This window comes from Electrophorus electricus, chromosome 4 (genome assembly GCF_013358815.1).
Source record: "Electrophorus electricus isolate fEleEle1 chromosome 4, fEleEle1.pri, whole genome shotgun sequence".
Lineage (NCBI taxonomy): Eukaryota > Metazoa > Chordata > Actinopteri > Gymnotiformes > Gymnotidae > Electrophorus > Electrophorus electricus.
The window spans coordinates 16,800,715-16,826,488 of record NC_049538.1 but is presented as its reverse complement, the minus strand read 5'-3'; the positions used below and the strand labels follow the sequence as shown (position 1 = coordinate 16,826,488).

General features: G+C 40.4%; 5 protein-coding genes across 11 annotated transcripts in view; 2 read left to right on the top strand and 3 right to left on the bottom strand.

Annotated features, from left to right (window-relative positions):
* The window catches only part of LOC113580117 (spectrin beta chain, non-erythrocytic 4), a 63,134-nt gene extending 56,875 nt beyond the window's left edge, over positions 1-6,259 (bottom strand). For all 4 annotated transcript variants that reach the window (XM_027014456.2, XM_035525636.1, XM_035525637.1 and 1 more), the window contains exon 1: positions 5,913-6,259. The gene's annotated coding sequence lies outside the window, so the exon portion shown is untranslated. The remainder of the gene's footprint in view (positions 1-5,912) is intronic.
* Positions 6,260-7,077: 818 nt separating this feature from the next.
* On the top strand, positions 7,078-9,228 carry blvrb (biliverdin reductase B). Its single transcript, XM_027014472.2, has 5 exons — positions 7,078-7,289; positions 7,940-8,101; positions 8,403-8,492; positions 8,586-8,717; positions 8,801-9,228. The coding sequence occupies exons 1-5, from the start codon at positions 7,205-7,207 to the stop codon at positions 8,953-8,955; spliced, it is 624 nt and encodes a 207-aa protein (XP_026870273.1). The 5' UTR covers positions 7,078-7,204; the 3' UTR covers positions 8,956-9,228.
* A 185-nt stretch (positions 9,229-9,413) lies between these two features.
* sertad3 (SERTA domain containing 3) lies at positions 9,414-11,619 on the top strand. Of its 2 annotated transcripts, none has more exons than XM_027014496.2 (2): positions 9,414-9,608; positions 10,651-11,619. In XM_027014496.2, exon 2 carries the CDS (start codon positions 10,656-10,658, stop codon positions 11,421-11,423), a length of 768 nt encoding a protein of 255 aa, XP_026870297.2. In that variant the 5' UTR covers positions 9,414-9,608; positions 10,651-10,655; the 3' UTR covers positions 11,424-11,619. The 2 variants fall into 2 exon arrangements, with proteins under 2 accessions (XP_026870297.2, XP_035381639.1); XM_035525746.1 differs by lacking the exon at positions 9,414-9,608 and adding an exon at positions 10,304-10,358.
* Positions 11,620-12,436: 817 nt separating this feature from the next.
* Positions 12,437-17,405, bottom strand: kcnk6 (potassium channel, subfamily K, member 6). Of its 2 annotated transcripts, none has more exons than XM_027014494.2 (3): positions 16,995-17,405; positions 15,301-15,696; positions 12,437-13,420 (listed from the first exon to the last, which is right to left on the bottom strand). In XM_027014494.2, the coding sequence occupies exons 1-3, from the start codon at positions 17,311-17,313 to the stop codon at positions 13,197-13,199; spliced, it is 939 nt and encodes a 312-aa protein (XP_026870295.1). In that variant the 5' UTR covers positions 17,314-17,405; the 3' UTR covers positions 12,437-13,196. The 2 variants fall into 2 exon arrangements, with proteins under 2 accessions (XP_026870295.1, XP_026870296.1); XM_027014495.1 differs by having other exon boundaries at positions 13,224-13,364.
* Positions 17,406-18,052: 647 nt separating this feature from the next.
* si:ch211-14c7.2 lies at positions 18,053-25,255 on the bottom strand. 2 transcript variants are annotated; one of them, XM_027014491.2, is made up of 6 exons: positions 24,983-25,255; positions 22,535-24,561; positions 20,820-21,010; positions 20,251-20,372; positions 19,311-19,434; positions 18,053-19,055 (listed from the first exon to the last, which is right to left on the bottom strand). In XM_027014491.2, exons 2-6 carry the CDS (start codon positions 24,402-24,404, stop codon positions 18,927-18,929), a joined length of 2,436 nt encoding a protein of 811 aa, XP_026870292.2. In that variant the 5' UTR covers positions 24,405-24,561; positions 24,983-25,255; the 3' UTR covers positions 18,053-18,926. The 2 variants fall into 2 exon arrangements, with proteins under 2 accessions (XP_026870292.2, XP_026870293.2); XM_027014492.2 differs by having other exon boundaries at positions 20,820-21,007.
* Between the last annotated feature and the right edge of the window lie 519 nt (positions 25,256-25,774).

Sequence of the window (25,774 nt, the reverse complement as noted above, 5' to 3'; positions counted from 1 at the left end):
TTTTCTGGTTATTAAGTCCTCAGAAGTACCTATTGTCCTGGGCCTACCCTGGTTGAAATGCCACAATCCACACATCTCCTGGGCGGATCAGGAGATCATTTCCTGGTCGCCCTACTGCGTCCAAAATTGCCTTAGTCTTTCTATGCCTCGGCTCCTCCACACCTTGAAAGCCTGGAGTGTGAAGACAAAAATCAGATTCTCCAAGAGTACCAGGATCTCATGTTGGTGTTCAGCAAAGAAAAAGCTACTCAACTCCCCCCTCACTGACCGTATGACTGTGGCATAGACCTAATAGATGGAGCAACTCTACCCAAAGCATGCATTTACCCACCTACTCAGGAGGAGGAGAGGGCAATGGAGACCTATATAAATGAGGCTCTGGAACAGGGCTTTATACAACCTTCCACTTCTCCCACTGCCTCTGGTTTCGTTTTTGTCAAAAAAAAGGATGGAGGTCTGCGACCATGCATTGACTGTCATAGCCTCAATCAAATCTCCAAAAGGTACGCTTACCCTTTACCTCTAGTTTGGGTGGCACTAGAACAACTTAGAGATGCATGATATTTTACAAAATTGGATTTAAGGATTGCTTACAACTTTATCAGGATCAAGAGGGGAGATGAGTGAAAGATGGCCTTCATCACCACTAGGGGGCATTACAAGTACCATATGTCATATGGCCTCATTGTCACGCCTTCTGTGTTCCAGGCATTCATAAATGATGTCCTGCGGGAGTATATTGGAAAATTCGTCATTGCCTATATGGACAACATTCTTATTTATTCCAGAGATCTCAAATCCCACATCAAGCATATATGTTTGATACTACAGTGTTTACTTGACCACCAGCTGTACGTTAAAGGTAAGAAATACGAGTTCCATCGTCAATCGATCTCATTTCTAGGGTATGAAGTTAGTTATGTACGATAGGAAGACCTGATTCCTTGTCTACCTTCGTAGTAGAAGTAGACACTTCTGAGGTCGGTGTGGGAGTGGTACTGTCTCAGAGAGTTGAGGATTCCAAATTGCATCCAGTAGCTTTTTATTCTTACAAACTAACACCAGCAGAGTGCAACTACAGCATAGGGGAAAAGGAACTCTTACCAGCTTTTACTAGCTCTGGAGGAGTGCAGACACTGGTTTGAGGGAGCTAACTATCCTTTCCCAGGCCTCACTGACCACAAAAACGTGGAATACATGTGCTAAATGCCTCAATTCGCGTCAAACCCGCTGGTCTATTTTCTTCTCACGTTCTGACTTTTCGATTACTTACTGTCCAGGCTCTCACAATACTAAGGCTGATGCCCTATCACATATGCTCCTGGGGAAAACTGAGGACCCAGAAACGCCTGACACCATTTTTGTTGCACAGATAAAAGTTGTGTCAATAAGGTGGAGGATTGACGAGGAGATTGAGGAGCTACTGACTGACATAGAGATTCCCACGGAGTGTCCAGAGGGTAAGCTCTTTGTACCCATTCAATGTCGCGATAAGCTATTAACCTGGGCATACTCATCTCTGGTGACTGGACATCTTGGGGAGACCCGCACACTGCAACTATCCCGCACATCGTCAAACTGGTATTGGTGGGAGTCACTAGCTAAAGACGTTCATAGGGCTTGTTCCATTTGCTCTCAGTGCAAGATCCCTAAAACTCTCCTGGCAGGTAAGCTCATGCCACTCCCACTGCCTGAACGACCTTAGACACACTTAGCGATTGAATTCATTACTGACCTGTCTGAGTCTTTCAGTCACACCACCATTCTTACAGTTATCTATTGGTTTTCGCAGGGAGTTCACTTTGTTCCCTTTTCCTGTCTACCCACAACTTTCCAAACCGTGGAAGCCCTCTTCAATCATGTTTTCTGCAACTTTGGCATCCCAGAGGATATCTTATCGGATTGAGGCACCCAGTTTATATCACAGGTCTGATGTGCATTTTTCAAGCACTTGGGAGTGACCATGAGTCTTACATCTGGCTATCACCCTTAATCCAATGACCAATGTGAGAGAATGAATCAGGAGGTGAGCGTGTTCTTGAGACTTTACTGTTTCATCCATCCTACGGACTAGTCCAGATATCTCATATAGGCAGAAATGGTGCAAAATTCACTAATGAGCTTAGCCACAGGTATTACTCTCTTTGAATGCATCCTCAAATATTAACCCCCCCATGGCCCCTTGGACAGCAACGTGGATGAAGGTACTGGTGGTGGACAATTGGATGAGATGCTGCATGGGAGTATGGGAGGAGACGCACCAGTGTATCGAGCGGGTGTTGGAGAAATACAAAGAAAAGGCAGACTGCCACCTAGAGGCAGCCCCAGACTACAAGCCAGGAGACAGAGTGTGGCTATCCACGAAAGACTTGTGTTTCACTGGGACATGTCGTCAGCTGAGTCCAAAATACATAGGCCCTTTCAAGATAGTGAAACGTCTTAACGAGGTTACATACCAGCTTGACCTACCCTCTCATCACTGTGTCTCATGCACTTTTCAGGTTTCTCTTCTCAAACCTGTCATTGCAAGACCCCTTGATGATGTTTCGCCCAGCATCGAGCCTCCCCATCCATAGACTATGAGGAGACTCCAGTTTACATTGTTCGCCAGATCCTGGACTCTTGGAGTCGAGGGGGCATTCTTCATTATCTGGAGGACTTGGAGGGTTACGGTCCTGAGGAGTTGGGTCCTGGCCACAGACATCCTGGATAAGGGCATGCTCTCTGATTACCACCAGCAATTCCTGGATAGGCTGGCTCCTCATCCCCAGGATTTTCCTAGCGGCATGTTTTCCTCTGGTCATGTCTCTGGTTGTGCAAGAGACAGTGGGGGCTTCAGTGGTCATCGCAGGTTCCTTCATGCCTCGGGAGTTCCAGATTCTGGGGCGGGGGGGGGGGGGTGTTGGTTGTACTGTCACGCAAACACACACTGGCATAGTATATTGAAACGTCTGTGCTGAGTATGGAATCTATGTTCTAAGGACAAAGGGAGATACTCCCCCCAAAGGTGGTGGAAAATGACCATTTAAAGATAATGTGGGACTTCCAGATACAGGCAGACAACATGGTAATGGCTAACCAACCGGACATAGTATCGGTGGATAAACAGCACAAGAAGGCCATATTGACAGCTATGAACCCAAGTAATAGCAACATCAAGAACAAGGAACACAAAAGCTAGAGAAATACGAAAGGCTGAAAGAAGAGGTAGAAGGATGTGGATGGTGAAAGCAAGAGTGATTCCTCTGGTAATCAAAGCACTAGGGGCTGTGATCCCCAAACTGGGAAGATGACTCCAGCAGATCCCAGGAACAACATCCAAGATCTCAATCCAGAAGAGTGCAGTCTTGGGAACAGCTAAGATACTACACAGGACCCTCTCTTCAATCAGTCTTTTTCCAAAAAAGATTCCAGGTGAGTAATGCAGTGTGCTGAGGTAAAAGTAACCTTAGGTAAAAGTACATTTATTTGTGTACACTGCAATTTTGACACACACACACACACACACACACACACACACAGATTGATGGATGGATGGATGGACGGATGGGTAGATAGATAGACATTTTAATCAACTCAAAAAGAGAGTGTATTTATAAGGATATTTAAGGAAATACAGTTCATGTGTTTCAGTTAAACAGACAACAGGGTCTGAAACTATGTCATAGGCTCTAAATTTTCAGAGTTCTCTTTTGTTGGGTTGTGCTTCATAAACCAAGATTCAGTTCTTAGAGGGTTTAGGAAGACCTGAGGGAGAGCACGCATGTCACATTAATATAAAGGCTGTCAGTGTCACGATATGGCCGCTCCCCCTCAAAGTCTTTGTGTGTGTGTGTGTGTGTGTGTGTGTGTGTGTGTGTGTGTGTGTGTGTGTGTGTGTGTGTGTTTGTGTGTGTTTGTGTATGTGTTTGCATGGTCATGCCCTCTCATGTTTCTCACCTGATCCTTGTTCAGTGTCATTATTCTGCACGTATATAAGTCTCTTGTCTAGTCGTGGACGCTGTCGATCTTTAACCCCGATAGCCTGCGAGCTACACCGTCTTTGTTGTGTGTGCTAATAAATGTATGTCTTTGTTTTATGCAACCTGCTCTGCCTCAAGTTACAATCAGTTCCACAGGCCTGCAACTTGGGACTTTTCCACCTTTTTACTTCTTGCACCTCACCAAACAAAAATAAGATCTATATCTCATTATATTATTGCAATGCAAATCTGCTTTCTGTGGAAATCATCCGATTCTATAAACACAGAGAGATAGAAACATATGATACATTATGAAAAAAGAAAAAGGATCATTAATAAAACATGCCACGAATATGCACATCTGCAATCTTTTAAATTACCTGTATGTGTCCCTTTTATCTGCAATTTTTTGAATTCCCTGCATGGGTCCCAAGTTGTGAAAAATATCACCAAAGTAATTGGGCATATTTCAAATACCAGTATCTAATTGTAATATAATGTAATTAGAATCAGGCAAATTGTAAGAGTGAAAAATGGTCTAATTTTGCTCCCATTTTTTGCTCCCATTTTACCTCTTGTAGGTATCTAATTACTAGAAAGTCGGGCGTGGGGGATAGAATATCAGCACCACGGACAGTGGCGTAGGCTTGACGTCACAGCACACCACTGCGTTCCATCAACTACCTTTACTCAAAATGCATTTATCTTACCAAGCATGTTTCTGGAAAACACCATCTGATAATGGCGATACTAATTTATATATATATATATATATATATATATATATATATATATATATATATATATATATATATATATATATATATATATATATATTTTTTTTTTTTAATTTATTTATTTATATATAGATATATATAGTTATTTCTCTATGACAAAATGGACAACTATTCAGTTCTGATCAGAAGTAAAATGGAAGCTTTAAAACAGTTTACAGTGTCTTCACGTGCGATTCACTTCTGGAGCTGGAGGAGATGTGATATCGAGTGAATAATTTCGTAGTCTAAATGTGTACTGAAGTATGGTTAGTCTTGTAAGACGGGCCAATTGGTACCCATCATACATACATGCCTAGTTTTCGCATAACCTTAAAATGACACGTCCTGTCCGTTCTTATTATCTCTCCCTACTAGCTGTATTATCGATATTTTATTTTCTGACTAGCTAGCCTACCTTACACTTGGACATTATGTTACCGGACAACTATGCGATGTGGGCTATAGAGCATTGCAGTCATAGACTAAGCGTACTCTGATACACATTACGTTTACCTTTTACCAACATAACCAATTCTTTTGAAGTTGGGGGCAAGTAGCTGTTGGGTAGCGATAGGTGTGGGTATAACTAGCATAGCAATACCGCATACCGCACCGGTTACAACCTATTCCTATAAATAGCAGGTAATCTCCAGAAGTGTTAATCACGGCATCAGAATACTATCATATCAGTCAAAATGTACACGAGCCATCCAGCACCTAATATCTAACCCTACGGGGGTTGTATAATAAAAAAACTGCTTCGGTGGGCCTGTGCCAGAAGAACTAGACTATCTTAAAATCAACTTTCCACTGTATGTTTCAAAGGGCAATATGACATAGCCTATTAGGACATGCAACGCGATTCGGTGATTACTTCAAGACCACATTACGCTTGCTCTTTTTGTCAATGCCTTTTCAAAATCGCCCGTATCACTAGATTAATATATTTAGCTATATAATAATTATAGCTCTCGAAGGCATTTTCTAAGCAATGGTAAAACGTCAGCACAAGACACGGCCCAGAAATGACTGCAGCAGCATTGTGTCCGGTGTAGGCCGGTCCCTGCATCTTCCATGGTGGAGGAAGCGACAGATATTGCAACAGCATGCACGCTCAGTGCTTCACGGATGGATGAATGCAGGGAAATACAGGCATGATGGTCATTAGTCTTACCTGCACCCCCAGCCCCAAGGATGTTTGTTTATGCCTCAGATAAAACGCTTTAAAATAATCCCCTATCGCTGTCTTGGTGGACCTGGGATGGACTCGCCACGGAAGTCTCGCTCCGCATTATTTTCTCGCTGGCATAGTTCAGTCAGGTAGCGATCTCTGTCAAATGGAATCGAAACAGGGTATACGGCTAAAATGCAGCGAATATATTCGATGACTCCACAGCCGGTGCACTGGCCTGGTGGGCGAAAACACACGGATGACACGAAATGTGTGCCTGCAATCAGACTGCTTGGTCAGATAGCCAGTGTACTCGGATATCCCGTACACCGTGCGCCCCCACTCTCTGCGATCTCGGTAACGCTGAAGAGAATTTGGTACCAGTAGGCTTGTACGGAAGAGCGCCAGCCTCTCTCTCTCTCTCTGTGTGTGTGCGTGTGTGTGCGCGTGTGTGTGCGTGTGTGTGTGTGAGAGAGAGAGAGAGAGAGAGAGAGAGAGAGAGAGAGAGAGAGAGAGAGAGAGAGAGAGAGAGAGAGAGTTTGGCAGGCATACTTCTATACTTCTATGTCATATACAGACATACAGTCTTGGTATACTTAAAAAATTCATTGAAACTGTTTGCTATTTTATGTTTTTAAATTATCAAACCGACCCGCTCTTAAATTGAAGATTCTGGGCGTTTTTCCAAAATATTCTGGGAAGAACCGGGTTAAATGTTATTCATTACCTGTAATACACGTCAACGTTTTACTGAGACTTTAATTTATGCACAAAATTATAAACGTTTATAGCATTTTAAAAAAATTAGACAAGGAGGGTGATGTTGTTACAACATAATCCCAGATTTGTATCTGATTGGGGCCTCTTGTCTTAGTTCAGGTGTAGCGTTCCTACCAATAGTTTGAAAAAAGGTTTAGCTGTGAATAACTGAATCTGTGCAAATTATATATAAAATATTACATTTATCTCCGAAATAGTTACGACATTACACCACATTGCAGTGAATTTGTTTGTATTATACCAAACAACACTCCATGTCCGTAATTAGATTTTGATTGTAGTGTGCTTTGCGCTATAAAGATCGATTAAAAAAAGGTACTTTCACTTTAAATGGATCTCTGGGAGGAGCTAATTTTGGACACCAGTGTGTCTGAAAGAGGCGTTCCTTAAAGAGCGTTGACATTCGAGTTTGAGGGAGGAATTGCGTTCGAATAAATTTGCGGAGGTCGTGGTAAAACCATAACTTGGAGTTTTAGCTTAATCTTAGTCTAAGAAAAATATATCCTCACACAAACATGTCTGATGCAGTAAAAAACGTGGCGATCTTTGGCTCCACGGGAATGACGGGGTTGGTGACCGTACCTATTGCATCTGCTGCGGGTAAGAGGCGTATTGAGACAAGACATTTCTAATGGAAACAATAACTTTTGCAGCACCAATAGTTTAAGAGATTTTTGTTCTACTGAGGGGGTCACGGTGGGACACACATTGCATTAAGGCATTAACGTAAAATACAAACTTTAATTTCAATTGTTTAGTTTCTGCTAAAGGCGATTATTATGAAATTTTAGTGCATGGGCAATCTAGGTACCCCTGACTTTAATTGAAAGTAATAACAACCGTGAAATTTGTAAATCAATATCACATTGTAATGCTGAACTATCAGAAGAAACTTCCCCCTTTTCATTAACTATGGTTTCACAGTTGTTAAAGTCCTGAGTCAAGCAACATAATACATATTTCTGTTGAGTCATGGTGCACGTAGTGCGTTGAGGAGTCAGAGATAAGAAAAACGTTCACGTCGTACTTTATCTGTGGTGTCCAGAAAGGGTGGTTTTTATGTAATTCAGAATGGTCAACTGAATGTTAACATTGCATTTAAAAAAATGTAATGAATCAAATATAATTAAGTTACAACATGAAACTTGCTTAGGTGCATAACCTCCTGTTTGGGGCAATGCTATGGGGCGCCATTTCAATAGAAACCTATTTTTAGGGACTTGGAGACAAGATGACTGCTACTGTTCCAGGTTACAACGTGACTGTGTTGGTGAGGGATCCTGCCAGGCTTCCTGCTGACCACAAAGCTTCAAGAGTTGTGGTTGGAGATGTCCTCAACAAAGAGGATGTGAAGAAGACCTTGGAGGGCCAAGATGCTGTAATCATCATCCTTGGGACCAGAAATGACCTCAGTGAGTTAAGATCAGATAGATGGTTAAGTATGGTACATCATATATTTCTGGTTCGGATGAAAGAAATTAGTGTTAGAAATGTGTATGTTGGCCAAAACAGTGGGCATTGGTCTGCTTTGCTATATCTATATTGCTGCAGGGTTAATTAAATTCATCAGATTAATTTGTATAGCACTGTCTCAGACATTTATTGAAATATTTAAGATATATTTAGGCTTTTGTGCATAAAAGCATGAGCAAAGTACACTGTCATATGTTTACCTCATGTATCAGGACTTTAATTTTTTTCTCCACAATGCTGGTCCCACTACCATGATGTCTGAGGGAACACGGAACATTCTTGAAGCCATGAAAGCCCGTGGGATCCGCAAGGTTATTGGCTGTATGTCAGGTATGGTTCTTTGATGAATGTTAGGCAAAAGTGAGTTTTTAAACTTCCAAAGATAAAATTCAAAATGGGGTTTCCCCCCCTGCTCTTCCTCAGCTTTTCTTCTGTGGGATCGGGCTAAGGTTCCTCCCCGTCTAGTCCCTGTTACTGAAGACCATGACAGAATGTACACACTACTGAAGGAGTCAGGCCTGGACTATGTGGCAGTTATGCCTCCACACATTGCTGGTAATAACTCCATTGCAGGAGTTACATAATGTGACTTCACTTTGAAGTAAACCTTGTTGATAATGATATTTCTTTTTCTGCAGATAACCATCCTTTGACTGAGAAGTACTCTGTAACAGAGAACATGCTAAAAGGAAGAGTTATTTCCAAGAACGACCTTGGTCATTTTTTTGTCAGGTGTCTTTCCACCTCAGAGTGGGATGGAAAGACAGTGGGTGTTTGTGGAGATTACAGTTAAACTAACCATGCCTTTGCTTGAATGTGCCAGTAGAGGTCTACATTTTAAATAACATGCTAACGTTTATTTTACTTACTTGTAAGCCAGCACTTGGAACTTTTCTTAAAGTGCCCATTCAAGATTTACTACCACCAGACTTTTTCATAGACAAAAATAACATCCATAATCCAAATAATTTTTTTTTTAAATCCCAAATTGGTTGTTTCCCAATATCACAAATGTATTACAATGTTTCTGTTTGTTCTATTAAAAGGGGAAAAGTTGTTAAACTAATTTTCTCTTTCCTTTTAAGTTACATTACTTAATTGGTGAATTAAAAACATCAAAAACTTTGCAGACATCTATGGCTAATTATTATTTATACGACGGTCATTTTAAACTCAACAATATACGTAAACGGAGTAAGTAAATATTGCAAAAAACTACATTACCCAGAATAATTTGAAGGGCCCCGCGTAAAACTCGAATCGCAGGCGGGAAAGACAAAAGTCCCTGCAAATTGGTTTATTCGGCGTGTCAGTCACCGATTTTGAGAAAACTATATCTATCTATCTATCTATCTGATCATCTAGCTATTTAGCAAATTAGAGAACGGGGTGACGTGGGAGCACATAACTTTGGCGGATTTCTAAGGGACTCGCACTAATTTGCCGGTAAGTTAAAATTCTTCAGCTTTCTTTTAGACAGCTTGTTAGCTAGCGTTAGCTTTAGCTAGCTGACAAACAAACATTGGCTGGCATAATGGGCCGACCAGTTAACGTTGATTTTATTAAAAGTGACTAAAAATACTAGCTAAATATGTTAATGTTTTATATCTTACAATGTATGACAGACTAATGATTCTAATAATAGGTAACTACGTTCGTGTCGCCAAAATTGCCCCAACCAGTTTTAACCAAGTTGCTTGCTAGCTAGCGTTAACTAGGTAACCTAAATTAGCGAATTCTTTTGCGAACCAAAAGCCTAGCTAGCATTTGTAGCTAGTCTTTCGACTTCGTTGCAGGTTTCCTAGCTAACTATGTAATCAGATGAATCTATAATTAAAGTGTAGTCGGCAAGTAGCTAGCTATCTTTTTCATTTGCAATAGTGCCCAAAGGTAACATTAAAAAGCAAAATCCTGGTTTTCATTTGTAGCTAACAAAACTTGCTAACAATTGGTCTGTCTCCAGGTTGGGTTCTGCGCTAATTTATATCGATGAGATATCGTAATCTACCTAGGTTAGCTAATCGATGTATCAGAATTTACGTGGCGACTTTGAGGGGTCTTTAACATTTAGCTTGTCTAGGTAGTTTAGTTTAGCTAGGTTATGTCAAATTAATTGCACACCGTCCTCACTAAACAGCTCTTTGGCTATGTAGCTAGGAACGTCCACCAATTTTCACATGTAATCGTATACAAAACGTAAGCATGGCTAGTGTTACTAGTTTTCTTCAGGAAATGTTAAGTTCTTAGTTTCTTTTTAAATCTGTAACTTATTTCTGTAATTACATTTCATTTACAACGTCCATTAATTTTGTCTGAAAAGTAAAGCATAAGTTAGCCGTTAGCTATAAAGACCATTTCATGGAGTAACATTGCACATATTGTAGCTAAAAATATAGCTAGCTAACTGGCTATTAAAGGTGTGGCTAGCCATGTCCCGTTATTTTACATAGTAACTCGGTGTGTTTATTGGTGTAATATTTTCTCACAGAGTGCATGATGGTGGCCAGGGGGATGAAGCGTAAGCTCTATGGGAGTGATAATGGCGGAGGCTCTGTCTGGGAAAGCCAGCTGCAGTCAGTGTTGGACATTTCCTTGGACAAGTTCCAGCGAGACCAAGCCCTTGTAGAGCCAAGCTTACTACGGTCTGTTCTCATCACCAATACATTACGACAGGTCCAGTCAGTGGTCAAAACACACTTGTCTGGAGTTAGTTTCCATCCGAAACTACACACTCAACCAAAGAAACAACCTGAGCTCCTTTCCACGCTAGGGTCCATTCCTGCTGGGCACAGTGCATCCCTTTGCTCCCTGGGGGTTGAAGACATGGAGGATGATTTAATGGCCTGGCCTTCAGAAGAGGATTTGTCCTTGGCAACAGCTATTACTGGCATACTGAATGATCTTGATGCAGCTCTAGATGATGACTGTGGACTATCTGTACCTCAGCGCTTACCTCTGGCTTCTATGGAGAATCTGCCAGGAGACGGGAGGTCCAAACAGAATTCGACCATAAGCCACAAGACTGATGGTTGCAGAGCATCCATTTTGGGGAATTCCAGTCACATGTCTAATTACCTGCAGGAAGCTGTTATAGATGACCTGTTGTTGGACATTGACACAAATGTATTTGAAGCAGAGGCGAACAGTGTCAGTCCATGTGCCTTCTCTTTTCCTGCTGATCAGCTTGTGAAATATCTGCCACCTTTTAGCAACTCATCTGCAGTGTCTTTGACTCCAGCTTCACCCCCCATGGTCAGATGACACAGGACTAGAGCACATAATGAACATACTACTACATTACTGATAAATTATATTAAAAGCAAAAGCTTTATTACTTTTTAAGTGGAACAGAAATGTAGGTTAGAGGGAGATGAAAGCCATAGAATTTGAATATTGTGCTCAAGTTGTAATGAAAAGTGTGTAGAAATGTTGAATATAAAAGTCTGAATAGGCATGATTTAAGATTGTTTGCTTCCCTACCTCAAATATCTGATTTATGGTGCCAAGGCTTTTGATCCCCGTTTTCTGTTATCTAGGGCTGCCATATTGAATTTTTGCAGTTACACAGTCATAGGTCTACAAAAATTCAGACTGAGGATATTATTCAAAGTTCAGTCTTCCACTCTGGCTTCTGAGATTTCAGAAAAGGTTGTTTGGAGTGGATATATAACTTGGCAATATAAGAATTTACAAGTTTATATTTTACCATGGTCTTGGATATTGTATTTTAATGTTGCACATAGTGTTCACTAGCATAATCTTGAATATTCCTTTGTTGCACCTCTAAATTTGTTGACTAAAGCTAGACCTCTGATTGGTATTGGGTGCTTTGATACAATCTGTTAGTTTTGATCATGTTACAAGTTATGCAACCAGTAGACAATTAGAAATTTTGAACTTCTATAGTCTGTCTTGGTAAATCCAACTTTTCATAACTAACCAAATATAAAATGGTCAATTGTAACTTAATGTGCATAGCTGTGGACATAATTTATAGCAGTTTATTACAAATTGCTTCATTCACAAATTCCAATAATGGTCAATACCCCTGACCTTTGTCCACAATTTGGTAATTCTTTGTAGATCTTTGATGCCCAAAAGTGTTATTGAGAATTGCAGCATGGAGATATGAATTAGCAATGTAAGGGTTTCTTAAGATCACTAAAGTGAACACCATGCAGTAATGACCTTATTAAAACAAATTAATTTGTGACATTCAATTTCCCATATAATTAAGATCACTTGGTACTATAGTGAGAAGTTGCCATCCATAATGCTTTATCTAATTTTTTATTTCATGTCATCCCCCTACCATTATTGCAATGTGTTCAATGTGAAGATAAAGATTTTACCATCATTTTGCATATAAAAATGAAAATCCAATTAGGAAAAAAAACAAAAAACAAACCCATTTAATTCATACAAGAAAGGGTTAAAGTCCTACATTAAGACATCCTATTACTCAGTTCTCTCAAATGTAAGAAAAACAAACAAACACTCTTAGTATTACCTGTATAAGCATTATTCCATAATATATTCAACAGTCATTTTAAAATACTGTTATCACTGCACCATGCCAGTGTGGTCCATATAGAAATAGAACATTACAGAACACACAAGGTAATCAAACTGTCACAATTTGTTGATGCTTACTGCAGCTCAAAGACAACGATGCGAGGAAAGGTTGGATCAACTTCAATAACGAAGACTTACAATTGGACCCAATTGTTTTGCCCAGCATAGTGCAAATTGACCGTTCACACTACCAGAAGCAGTGACATTAAAATACTTCAGCAGTTTCTTAAATTAAAATGAAACAGTTTATATGTAAAAACAAAAATAAAGACCAAAGGCCCAGTAAACTAATGGTTGTAAAAAAAAAAAAAAAAAAAAGACCCCACCACCATGAGTCATGATATACTACATGAACCAATGGTAGCCTTTCTGGGGCCTCTCTTTCCCCCATTCTATCGGGTAGACAAAGTAACGATGACTACAGGAGCAACTGGGGAAGCCCAAGGCACAGCAATCATTTTATTTGCTCATGGAATTATAGAACACCTGAGAGCTGGGATCCAATGGCTTAGTAGCAGTCTCCTGTTCACACTGCGCTCCATCCAGAGCTTCAACTATGGCCTCATCATCTTCATCCTCACAGGTGGGCAGGTGGAAGAATGTTGTCCAGCCATGCACATCTGCCAACTTATGAAAGGTACGCAGGACCAGGACAATCACCATCAAGCCCACAAACAGATATACTGAGGAAAGAACAAGGAGGTGTTTGCTTAACAATAGACTATGCTCATCTATTTGACCTTTAACCTATGCCATAGGGCCTTTGGAAAGAAAATGGTGCCAGTTTAAACAATAATTATACAAATCCATTTTATGTCTACAAATACTAAAAGTTATGTCATTTTGTTTATGTTTTGCAAAAAAACAAACCTGCTATATTAGGAAATCTAAATACTATAAGGAACAGTAATACCTTTTTAAAGTAGTTAAAGTCAACAAGATTATCTAGTAGCCAAAATATGTACACATTCTGCTATCTGAATACTGCAAGTGTCACATGAGTGCATCTAGCACACAGACGTAACCAGCATATTTGCCAAAAGATTTTTTAGAGAACACCACTCATACTGGATTGACCTAACCTAAATATCACAAAAGATAAGCAGTTCCTAAGAACAAAGAGTAAAACCCCTTGCCAGAGATTGACACCTAATCTTGCAACCAGTCAGCAGTGCTGGAGTACAAGTGTGGCAATGGAACAGCAAATATCAGATCACAGCTTCAGGCATCACAGCCTTGTTAATTTAAACCAATAAAGTGTCCATATGTACTTTAACTAGGATTAAATTAATATAAAAATGAGCTCAAGTGATTTGTGGGAAAAATCCCTGGCATTTGAGCCTTTGTGGGAAATTTACACTTCCTCATAGCTTAGCAAGGTCACATGACAGTCACTGCAGTATTTGGTGGAGCAGTGGTAAATTGGTCTGAAAACCAGTCACCTTTATTTGGCACTACAAAATACTTCAGTGAACTGTGGTAACGAAACCTTTAAAGACAAGGTTAAAAAAGCCATTCTAACTTTAAAAACGCACAATATGGATACATGTTTATTTTTAGGAGCATGAATCTTATGAGTATTAAAAAGGAAGATAAAAGCTAAGACTAGGTTGACTGAGGGCTCTGGATGTCATTTCAGACAGGAGGTGTGAATTTAAGCCTCTGTCTCCAATGAGATTTCCTACAAACAAGACACAAAAAAGCAGGCCATGACAAGACCTGCACACCCCACTGCTAATAATTAGTTGAGGTGTGTGGGAATGTTGCAGACTTCAAGAATGTTCAGTCAGATTAAGCTTCAGGCCTTAATCTCAAATAATGGATGGAGACAGCTTTATTTTACAATTATTAATTTCCAAAAAACATCATCCTAATTTGCCAAGTGCTTTAAAACTCATACAAGAAACAAATCCGTTTCAGCCAACCTCTCCATTTGTTGTTCATTTTGTATTAATGGAGACCTGTCTCAATTAAATCCAACCTATATTCAGAGCCTGGTAAAGACTATGCTATGTCACTCACAAACATGCTTCAAATGAGCTCAATCTTATAGCTGCCATAAAAACACATTTTAGCCAAGAAATTAAAATCCTTAAGCAATGACTTTGGACATTATGCACATTTTCAAAGGTATATCCATGCAACACAGCCAACTATATAAGAGGGCTGCCCATTATTAGCAGGAAAGCATGCGTGCTATCTTTCTGACATTCATTAGGCCGGAGAACTTACCAGGTTTTTCTCAATGCATCAGCAAAATGATCTCAAGCAGCAAAACTGACTTGAAATAAATTAAATATGCAACACAACCATTTCATATGAAAATCAGTAATGTATTAACTATTGTGGGAACACAATTGATGGTAAATATTACTAATGCATTGGGGGGAAAAAAAAGAAAAAGAAAAAAAAAAAGTAGTAACCAAGAGCCAGTACAAATAGGTTCATATTCAAGTGCTAGTATATTATACTGCAGTACATGCATTTGTACCAGAAACTCAGCTCTTGATTTAGCCTGCCTTAACATCACCTCTTCTAATTGCCTACAACAGAGAGCTCTTACCCATAACGGAGACCTTGTAGAGGGGCCTCAGCTGTTGGTTGGGCCTCTCCCCTGGCACAAAGTCCCCCAAGCCAATGGTGCAGAGGGAGATGAAGCAGAAGTAGAAGGCCTCCAGGAACGTCCATGACTCCTCGATGCGGCTAAACACCACAGCTGGCACCACGAAGAAGACCAGCATCACGATAAGGATCAGGATTAGGAAGTGCACGGTGCTGGCAGTGCGCAGTGGCCATCCAGCCCACTGCTGCCAGAGCCTCATTGGTCTGTAGGTCAGTGGCTGTATGAGGTGCTGCACACACGTCGTGAGCACAAGCATGGTGAAGGGGATGCCCAACAAAGCATACACGATGGAGAAGGCTTTGCCTGCATCCGACAGAGGGGTTGTGTGGCCATAGCCTGAGGAGAGGGGTTCAAAAAGAAGTAGCATCTTGTGTGAATAAATTGTTGATATGCAGATGGCATTTCTCCCCAGAGGGATTTTTCCCCAGGCAACACTGTTTGACAATGGTTTGTTAAGTTTTGCCTCAAATGAGAAATTCACAGCTCTGCCAATATTTAGGGTGTATTTGGGAGTAACTACAAAATAATACGTCATAATGAGATAGAACAAATACTCAGTAAAAATCCATGCAAATGATGCATAGTTCTCTCTCTCTCTAGCACAGAACAGCTTATATTTCAAATGCCATCTAGTACAGGTTAGTATGCTGTAGGAATGGAAAGCTATGTGTCTAACAGTAGGTAGTCTTTCCAGGCCTACCCCCTATGAAGGCCTTTATTGGGAAACAAAGCGATTTTTGAGCCCCATCATCAGCCCCACACACATGTTCAATGAAGATTTAAATATAAAATTTTATACTCGTCAAAATTCTCAGTGTGTCTGTTTATTCCAGATCAGAAATGGTTCTAATGCAGGCTGTATGAACCAGACATCACCAGACACAAACATCTGAGTTCACGATGAAAATAGTGTCCTTGAACTACACCTACAGATAATGTGATCTGATAAGGGCACTTCCTCGATACATAATTACAGTAAAATCAACCATGTCACAACAGCAAAGCGAGAAAGAAACTATATGCTTGCGATACCCAATATACTAGCGTCCTACACTGTTATTTAGTCGTTAATTCAAAGCTGTCTCTGCTGTCAAAGAACCTTCAGCATCCGGTCGAAATGCAAAACCTTATAGCCCTCTGTCTTAACTGATAATCGTCTTTCTGGCCATACGTTGGCCTTCAGCGTTTCTTACCATTTTCTTACGTCTACGGACTATTCCCAATTTAGTAGAATAGTAGGCTTGTTTAGGGTAGCACACACGGTACTCTATAAAATAAATGATTCTTATTTTGGGTACAATTACCTTTTCTACAAATTCTGTGCATGTTCTACTGTTTAGGTCACTTTATGCGTATAGGTCCGTGTAATTTCGACGTGTTACATTGTTGCACTGCTTTATTTGGCAACAAATAAAAGTGTCTTCAAACGAGGAAATTATCCACACCTTAAAGAAAACAGTGCTCGCCTGTTAGGACGACGTGTTTAAGGTTTGTAGCTAACAAGCTGTTAGGACGACGTGTTTAGGGTTTGTAGCTAACAAGCCACCTTGAGATTCAGAAATAAGTATACAATGCCCTAATGGTAAACGGACAAATACACTTGCGCTCATCTTTGTAAATTTGCGTCTACTCACCCACGGTTGTTACCAAAGTATTCGCAAAGAACAAAGACGACGCCAAATCCCAGTTTGAATTGGTCGATATATTGTGCAAAACGGACACCCCGTATTTGTTGGCTCTTAAAACTCGTACTAAAAAGTTTTCCAGTATCGTGGCATTAATACAGGTCAGATTATTAAGAAGCTCGGCTTTGAGAGAATTCAGCTCTGTCTTCAGACTCTCTTCCACAGGTCGCTCGATAGCCGAAAATACAAGCGCTCCGAGTAAAAGATAGGTGAGGTATAAAAAGATTAAGGTTACGAGAAGACATGAAGATTTAAGTACAATGGACATTTCGGGCTATAAAGTCGTGATGACATACGTCATCAAGGCTACTTCTTACAAACTTGTGTTCACAGCCTCTCCTTTTAGGCTGTAATTGAACTCCACCCTCCACCACCAGTTTGCCAAACAGCAGTTACTTTTGCAGAGGAATTTATCAGCATTGAAACTACTGACTTCCGAGGTATCTTCTGCTGCCCTTACTGTATGTTGCTGAACGTAGAACAGCGCGCCAAGTATAATACTACGTATACAAAGAGCATACGTTCATACTTGTTACAGAAATAGATTTTTTTTTGTTTAGTTTACATTATATTCTACTGATGTGATCACAGGTTCGTTACTGCTAATGTTTGAGACGTTTGAAACGAGTATGGCTGACTATACTTCCAACATGACAGAAGTATCTCAAAGTTCGAACACATTGGTTTCCTACACCCTCTTTGATGGCTTTTCACATAGAAAATGTAATGGGTGAAGAGTCACGTGTTGAGAGGGCGGTATTACACGCAGTTTACGTATACTTCTGAGATCCAAACCGTGTTATTTGTGGTTGTTTGCTATTTATAACTAGAAGCATCTCATAACTATGGAAAGTCTGGCCAAACGTCTCTGAATAGTATATATATATTAATCTAAAAATGTTTTGGGTGTCATGGGTTATCTCCCATCATTGCAATAAAAAAAATAAAAATAAATAAATAAATAAATAAATAAATAATCATCATTGCAAATACAACCAGAAACGAAGTCAAATTCATGGGTTCATTTATTGTATCAACATGACAAGTATCTTAAACTGTGAACATTGATGTTAAAACTGAAAAAAAAAAAAGTCTTTATTTTTTTCAGGATTTCACATTTGTTAAAAATGTCACACTAGTTTAATATTCAGAATGTAAAGCACAGGTAACAAGCAAATGTAATAGAAAGTAAACAAGTGTGGTTTCCTCTTAAGCTCTTTGCTGTTGTGATGTGTGTGTGTGTGTGTGTGTGTGGGGGGGGTCTTTTTTGAAATATCTAAAAACCTGTTTTCCTCTAATCATGTCCATATGATTATTGTTCAGATCACCATGTGTTGAGCTCAGATACAAACTTTCATACAATGGACAACACTCCTAAACTGTGAAACATCAAAATAAAAATGGTAATTGGAAGAATATGATCTGTAACAATGACTCTGATAAGCGAACTGGTTATCAAAAATGCAGTTAAGAGACTTTACATAAATACTGAAACAAGCATCCAAGTTTATGAGTAGAATCTGCACAGAGTACATTTGAACTGTTCTTAGTTTTGGCACAAAACTGTGACAGACCTCAGTAGCTTCAGCCCTTATGTCATATAAGTAAGACATCCATAGTTCACCCCCATCAGTTTAGTATTATCCTTCTATAATATTAAATTCCTGCATGATGTCTGCAGTGATACAGGTTATAAAACAAACAGCTAGGAAAACTGATACACTGAGAAGCTCCGAAAAAACACAACAAATTCCAGTTGAGCTCAGAGAGGGCAGACAGTGTCAAAGTGCACATATCTGTGAAGGGAAAGTAAACAGAGTTGTCGTCAATCTCTTTTTAAAAGCGCAGCATAGTTCTGTGGTGTTTTATTAGGTATGAAGGCTAGGCCACAATATTCCTGTTGATGTCATAAGAGAGTCTTCTTTTAGCTTTAGCAGCTAACGTCTGGCCGGAGATGAGAAGGTTTGGTGAAATCCTGACAGCAGCTTGCTTGCGCCCATGTACATGTTCCTGAGGCAGGAAATGGTTATTATAGCATCAATCTTTATTTATAATACAACTTTAATAAACCTAACTGATTAGGTAAACACACTAAGTGCTACTTATTTTCACTGAAAGAAGATTTCCATATCTCAAAATATATTAATCTGCAGCAGGTATAAATCTGAGTTGGATAGTTATTAGGTGAGTTCAGTGGCAGATAAAGTTCAGTGCTCCACAGTTCATCATTGCTCGGTTAGAAAAGTGAACAAGATGAGAACTTACAGAATTGGGGATTCCCAAGTGCAGTGACCGAAGAAGGAATTTATGGGACATACACTCTGCTCTCTTATATTTCACATCAATCATCTGCTCCAGATTTTGAAGGCCATCCCACAGCTTGAGGTTCCTTAAGATAAAATCCATTGATAGCATTCAGTGACAGTGATCTTGAAAGTGACAAACTGTCACTCATCTCTAAACCAACACCAATTAAAAAGGTGCAATAGTTAATTTAATGGAACTTTTTTGTGATTACCCCAAGGAACACTTTAGCAATTGTTCCTACATTTTGTCAACTGCTGTAATATCAAAATCTATAAATTGCCACAAGATGGCAGTATAACTATGACTAGCACGCCACTTCAGTAAGGACACCAGCAATTAGCACAAAAAAAATCCACCCACCCACCCACCAAAAAAAAAAAAAAACAAAAAACAATAAAAAAAAAAAAATGCCACAGCCTCCTTATAACTGTCAAGCTAAACCCTCTGAATTACAGGGATAAAAATCTCTATATTCCTTTTTCCCCCTCTGTATTCCTTTAATTAGCCAACCAAAGTGTTCCACCTGGATAGCTTCTCACAGTGCAATACATTTCTCATACTTGCTGTTCTGAGTCAGCATCACAAGAGCTTATTTCTAACACTGACAAAGGAATGATGTGCTGCATCTCAGGGTAAACTACCCTAAAATATCTCGATAATGGAGACTTCATATTGCCTGCACCCAGATGAGCATAAAAAGGAAAAGGGGACCCATTAACTGAGAGCACTGTAAACAGAGGACTGAGGACTTTTAGGTCAGCATACAGACTGAACGAGTAAGCCTATATAGGAAAGGTCATTTTCAAATATACTAGTAGCTTATATAAATGATGCAAATATTCACCAAACATAATGGACACGTTAAACAGAAGACAGCCCCAAATATAGTGCAACACACCCAGGTTTTCTGTCTCTGATCTTTTCAGCAGGACCCCACAGCAGCTCATTCAATGTCAGAATGCAATCAAAATCTCCACAGGGGGGTTCTGCACAGGAGAAAGCCTCTAAAAACACACGGTGCTGTAATGCCACACACACACAAACACAAACACACACACACACGTCATTTCCAAAATGTTCAGCAAAAGAAAGACTGTTATATAAAGAATATGTTATATAAAGAATTATGTGCAGAATGTTAAATATTTACTATATAGATAATGATAAGTTTAATATTACTGTAAGGAAACCAAGTAAAAAGGTCACCAGGAATGAGACAGAGCCAGAAAAATCAAAAAGTGATTGTCACCTCAGTCAATTGATTAACCCCACTTAATTGATTAACCTCAGTTAACTGAGTAACCCATGTCAGCAAGGGCCGACTGCTACTAAAACTGAAACTGTTTTTGAGCAGCCCAGAAAACAACTCAACATGTCCTGAGTGGGCTTTTGATGATTTTCTTTTGCCATAATTATGCTTTTGAATACAGCTGTCATCATTATATGGTACAGCACAATTAGCCATACCACATTATGGAGCGATGTAGGTGTGAGGTATGTGCTGTCCTTTGCTTTTGAGGACCACCACTGGACCCCTGGAACCATCTCCTGCTCAAAGGCAGACCATGAATCAACTGACTGCTGGGATGTCTGGACTCCAGACCAATTAGATGTCCAGGACATAGGTTCATTTGCATCAAAGGGGTTTGTATATTCTGCTGAGACAAACACAGAGTTGTAGAAAATATTTAATCAAATTTAAATGGCCTTAAAACTTTACATCAAGTTTTACTTGAACTTGTTAATATTTGAGAAAATTCAGAACATTAATCAAAATATTTTTAACCTCAACTATCACATGCACATAGCAATACTAAACAAATTAAACATCTTTACACATACATGTTATTTTTTCACTGATATAATACATTACTTTGATGACCTGATTTCATTATTGGACAAAACAGACTATTTTTGTTTACTCCCTGTTCCTATTTGCCACATTGCCAATACAGGATTAACATGAATTCTGAGCTTTAGGGATTAAGACTTTAAAGGGGCAATAAAATGTAACAGAAATAAAAACAAAAATGAAAAAGGTGCACTGAGCTAGATATAATTAGAACAGTGGAGAAACAGCTAATGACTCTGGAGCATAAGATAACAATATACCTGAATTGTATGATCTGGGCTTCCAAAAAGCCTCATAACACAAAGAACATCCTTAAACGGCAAAGTGAGCAATGCATTTTCCCATCCATTTAAGATGTTTTAAAAATTTTAAGATTATCAAATTTCAGAAATGGGACCCAATCCAGTGAAATCTGCTTGCAGATTCTTTAAAATGAACCTACAGGTATATTCTATGGCTTTTTTAGATCAGTGTGACTTTCATAACGTTCATACAATTTTATGGACAACAGGGACAGAATCTAAACCTCTAGTCAGAGACCATCTTGAACCAGGACATAACATCAGTTAATGAACAAATCTAATAAAGGAGGGCACTACTGTATCTCTGAAATGTGGAATAATATAGTATTGTATCTCTGGCCCAAACATTTACTCAGAATACACTATATGTTTAGCCTGAATAAGAATCACACTTTGGCAAAGGTCATCTTAGGACAGGTTACTATGAAGATAACAAGGCAAGTTTGTCCCCTATGACCTTTGTTTGGGACACTGACTCTTTAACAGTGCACCATGCCTAAGCCTACTGGGTATTGCACAGACAGAGAAAGACAGATAAACATACAGAGAAAGGGTGGAGAAGCGCTTGAAAGAAAGAGACACAGAAACACACACAGAGATAGAGAGGGAAATTGAGACAGGAAAACAGGGCAGTGGGAGAGACACAAAGATAGAGAGAGCTAGAGCGTGAGAGCTAGAAAGGGAGAGGAGGAGCCATTCATAGTGCCTCTTTAAATAACTGACATCTTCATGGGTTTTGGGGAAAAAGTGAGAATGAGGATTCCATGTCAGTCTAGACAGACAGATATCTGGAATAGCAGACTGTCTGTATGTACACAGCCAAACAACAGACATGCTAGCTCTGAGATTGGCTCACTCTGTGTAAGGCATTACTGATGCCCACTGACTTTTCTTCCACTGCCTATGCACTCCAAATCTCCTTATTTCTATGGCTAAACAGCATAGTGAGACAGCAAACCACTTCCATCTGCAGAAGTTGACTGAATACAATAAAACTTGATCAACCTTAAGTTGCTACAGTTACTCACCAACACAGTCTTGCTTCCTACAAGGCACTTGCTGGAGCTCATTGAACCCTTCTGGCCAGATTTGCTCTTCTCCTGCCTGCATGAAGACTCCAAAGTCATCCTCTTCTTCCTGACCCATCACAACAGGCTTCTCGTTTGTGGTTACCATGTCTCCATCCAGACCCATCTCCTGTTCTGCCAGCAGCTCAGAGCCAGGCTGTGGCCCTATGTTACCAACTATAGCCCCCACCTCTTCCTGCTCACTTGCAGCTAAGATGTTTGTTGCTAAGGCTCCAGTGCCATTTGAGGTGGTGTTGAGGACAGGATTAAGCAGGGAGGTAGCAGCAGCTTTCAAAAAACTGGAGATTCGTGATTGAGATTTAACAAACCTTTTCTCAGGAGTCTCACATTTGGTGTCTACATCCTCTACATGCCAAGAAGAACATGCAGGTGAGCACCATTGCTCCTCTCCTAACCCAGCCCTCACTCTAGCATTCATCCCCTGATGGATGGTGCTGCCCCTATCTAAGGCCTCATCTTGTACTGTAAACTCAGTATGGATGGTCAACATAGGCTTCTCATTCTCAGAGTTCAGGGAGACTTTGTCTATCCTGTCCTTCCAGTTACACTCCTGTTCTGCTTCAGTACTGTCTGAGGGGTTCCTAGACTCTGGAACTACAATACTCTCCTCATAGCCCATGCTAAGTTTCTCCTTTAACTCTTTATCACCATACGTCTTATGGGTGACCTGCGTAAGCACTGGAAATCCTGAGCTGTGCTCTTTGAATTTTGGCACACTACTGACAAAGTTTGGTCCCTTGCATTTTGCAGTGTGGTACAGACTTGCATCAGCTACAAGGCCACTCTTATGTTCACTGCTGTGTTTGGCATCATCTATGCCATTGATGCAAAGACTAGGCCTTTCTTTGCATGTATGAACCTCACAGTTACTGGATTTATGTCCTAAGCCCTGCTCACCAACACTAGCATTAACTTTGGCAGAGGCAGAGTTCTCAGGTGGGGGGAATAGCTCAGAGCTGTTTAGGTGAGCCTTGTCATTATTAAAACTCTCATTGCCATTAGCCAGGTCATTCTGGTTTACAAGATCTGGCTGTATACTCCTATTCACATGCCTGTATTTGGTCTTTAGGCACTGTGCTATTGCTGACGTTCCATGGGAAGCCTCTTTCTTCTCAACGAGTTGTGTGGGGAAGGAGTCCCTTTTATCCAACCATCCCTGTTCTAGCCTTGAGAAGTCAAATGTTCCTTTACTCTCAGCTGCCAAGCCTCTCTCTATAGGCCTTGTCACTTTACTGGACTTTCTCCACTTTGGGATAACCTGCGGTTTGACCTCAAAAGCTCCCACATCTTCCTTATTTCTCCTTCTTCCTAAAGTAGTCTCATTGCTATCCAACAAATTTATATATGCTCTTTGGCCCACACCTCTTGTGCCAGCAGCCCTGTTGCTCACAGTGCAGAGATAACTACATCCCTCAGCCTTGAGAAAAAGGCATCTCGTTTGAGTCTGTCTGCTGCCCTCCGGGCCTTTTAGTGTGGCCACAGTCACTAGGGCACCCAGACCTCCCTGTCTGACCCCAGGAGTATGGAATGAAGCTATGCAGTCCTCTGTTTTTCTATGGCCACTTGGCACTTGGCTAACCCGACTTCTATGTCCAGTCCTGCCATCAGGGGGAGCATTAGGGACAGCTTTCCTCCTGCTTCTGGAATAGCCTCCACTTATAGCCCATGCCCTCAGGCCTTTGATCAGTGGGATGGCTCCCAGCCCGAGGGCACTGCTGAATGGAGCAGTATTACACCTACGCCCATGAAGAGTCTCTCTGTGCCCCATGTCCAGGCATAGATGGTTGTTGTTGTTATTCTGCTGTAGCATACTGGTGGGGACTTGTTGGTGGGAGGAGGCATGCAACTTAACCGTAGGTCAGAGCAAAAGTGCTGAGATCAGTATGAAATGTGCCCAGTCAAATTCTTTTCCATCACTTCAATGCCACATTTGAACAGAATAAAAGTATCTTCCCAGAAGACATCCCCTGCAAAATTTACACACACAATCTTACAGGAAAAGCATAATAAAGATTACATATTGAGTATTCAATAGGCCTGTTGTCCTCACATAGTATAATATTGGATCACTTCTCTAATTATAAGATACAAATGATCAAGTTTTCAGTATTAAATCTGAGTATTTGTTCACCGCTATATATATATATATATATATATATATATATATATATATATATATATATATATATCACAAACGATGCCACATGATGAATTATCAAAGATGCTGCGCTACGAAGCCAGGCTACACAAAATACGAGATCACAGCAGCTCTAACAGTACATTAAGCCCCAGACTGCCAGGACGTACACACATTTGAATCATCGCGTCCATTTCTCAAATATCCGCATCAGCATGTATCACAACATCACCAAATTGAATTAATCTCACCTCAATTCGGTGTTCATCATTTTCAAGTACTAACGAAGCCACATATCACGACATGGATCAAATGGCCGTTATTGGAAGTGTGGAATAGGAGGAATTGATTTCGCCTTTTAATCCGTCACACATCAAAGCCGTTAGCGAGGTTTCTTGGGAACAAACGGGCCTCCAATTGGACAACCGCGAGAGCCATTACGACTCACTAATAAAAAGCTCTCGTGTCATGTGTCCCGCTAGCTCGAGCGTCACTACTTCGCCGTGGCCCCCGATAGCGCAGCCCGCCTCACCCCGGCAGTGAGACGCAAAGCCACTGCAATCCAGTGCGTACGGTCATCTGACCAACTGACGGCTGTACGTGCGCGCGCACTGTAATACTGCTGCGATTACACACAAGAATGGGCGAGCGTGCAACACACACACACACAAAATAAGAACAGCAACACACACACACACACACACACACACACACACACACACACACACACACACACACACACACACACACACACACACACACACACACACCAGTGTCTGTACAGAAACTATTTAGTTCACTGGAGCAGACGTCTTAGAACCAACTACGACTCAGAAAGAGTCACAGATCCAACTGTGACTACATATTACGGGGGCTACCGAAGTCCGGTGATTATCATCATTTTTGCTGCATGTAGGCAACAGTTCAAAAATAAAATGTTTATGGGGATGCACTATAGAATGAGCAAGCACGATACATTATTCGAGGAGTCTGTGTAAACGATAAACAATCAGAATGCATCCCACACCCTAAATCTATTCGTC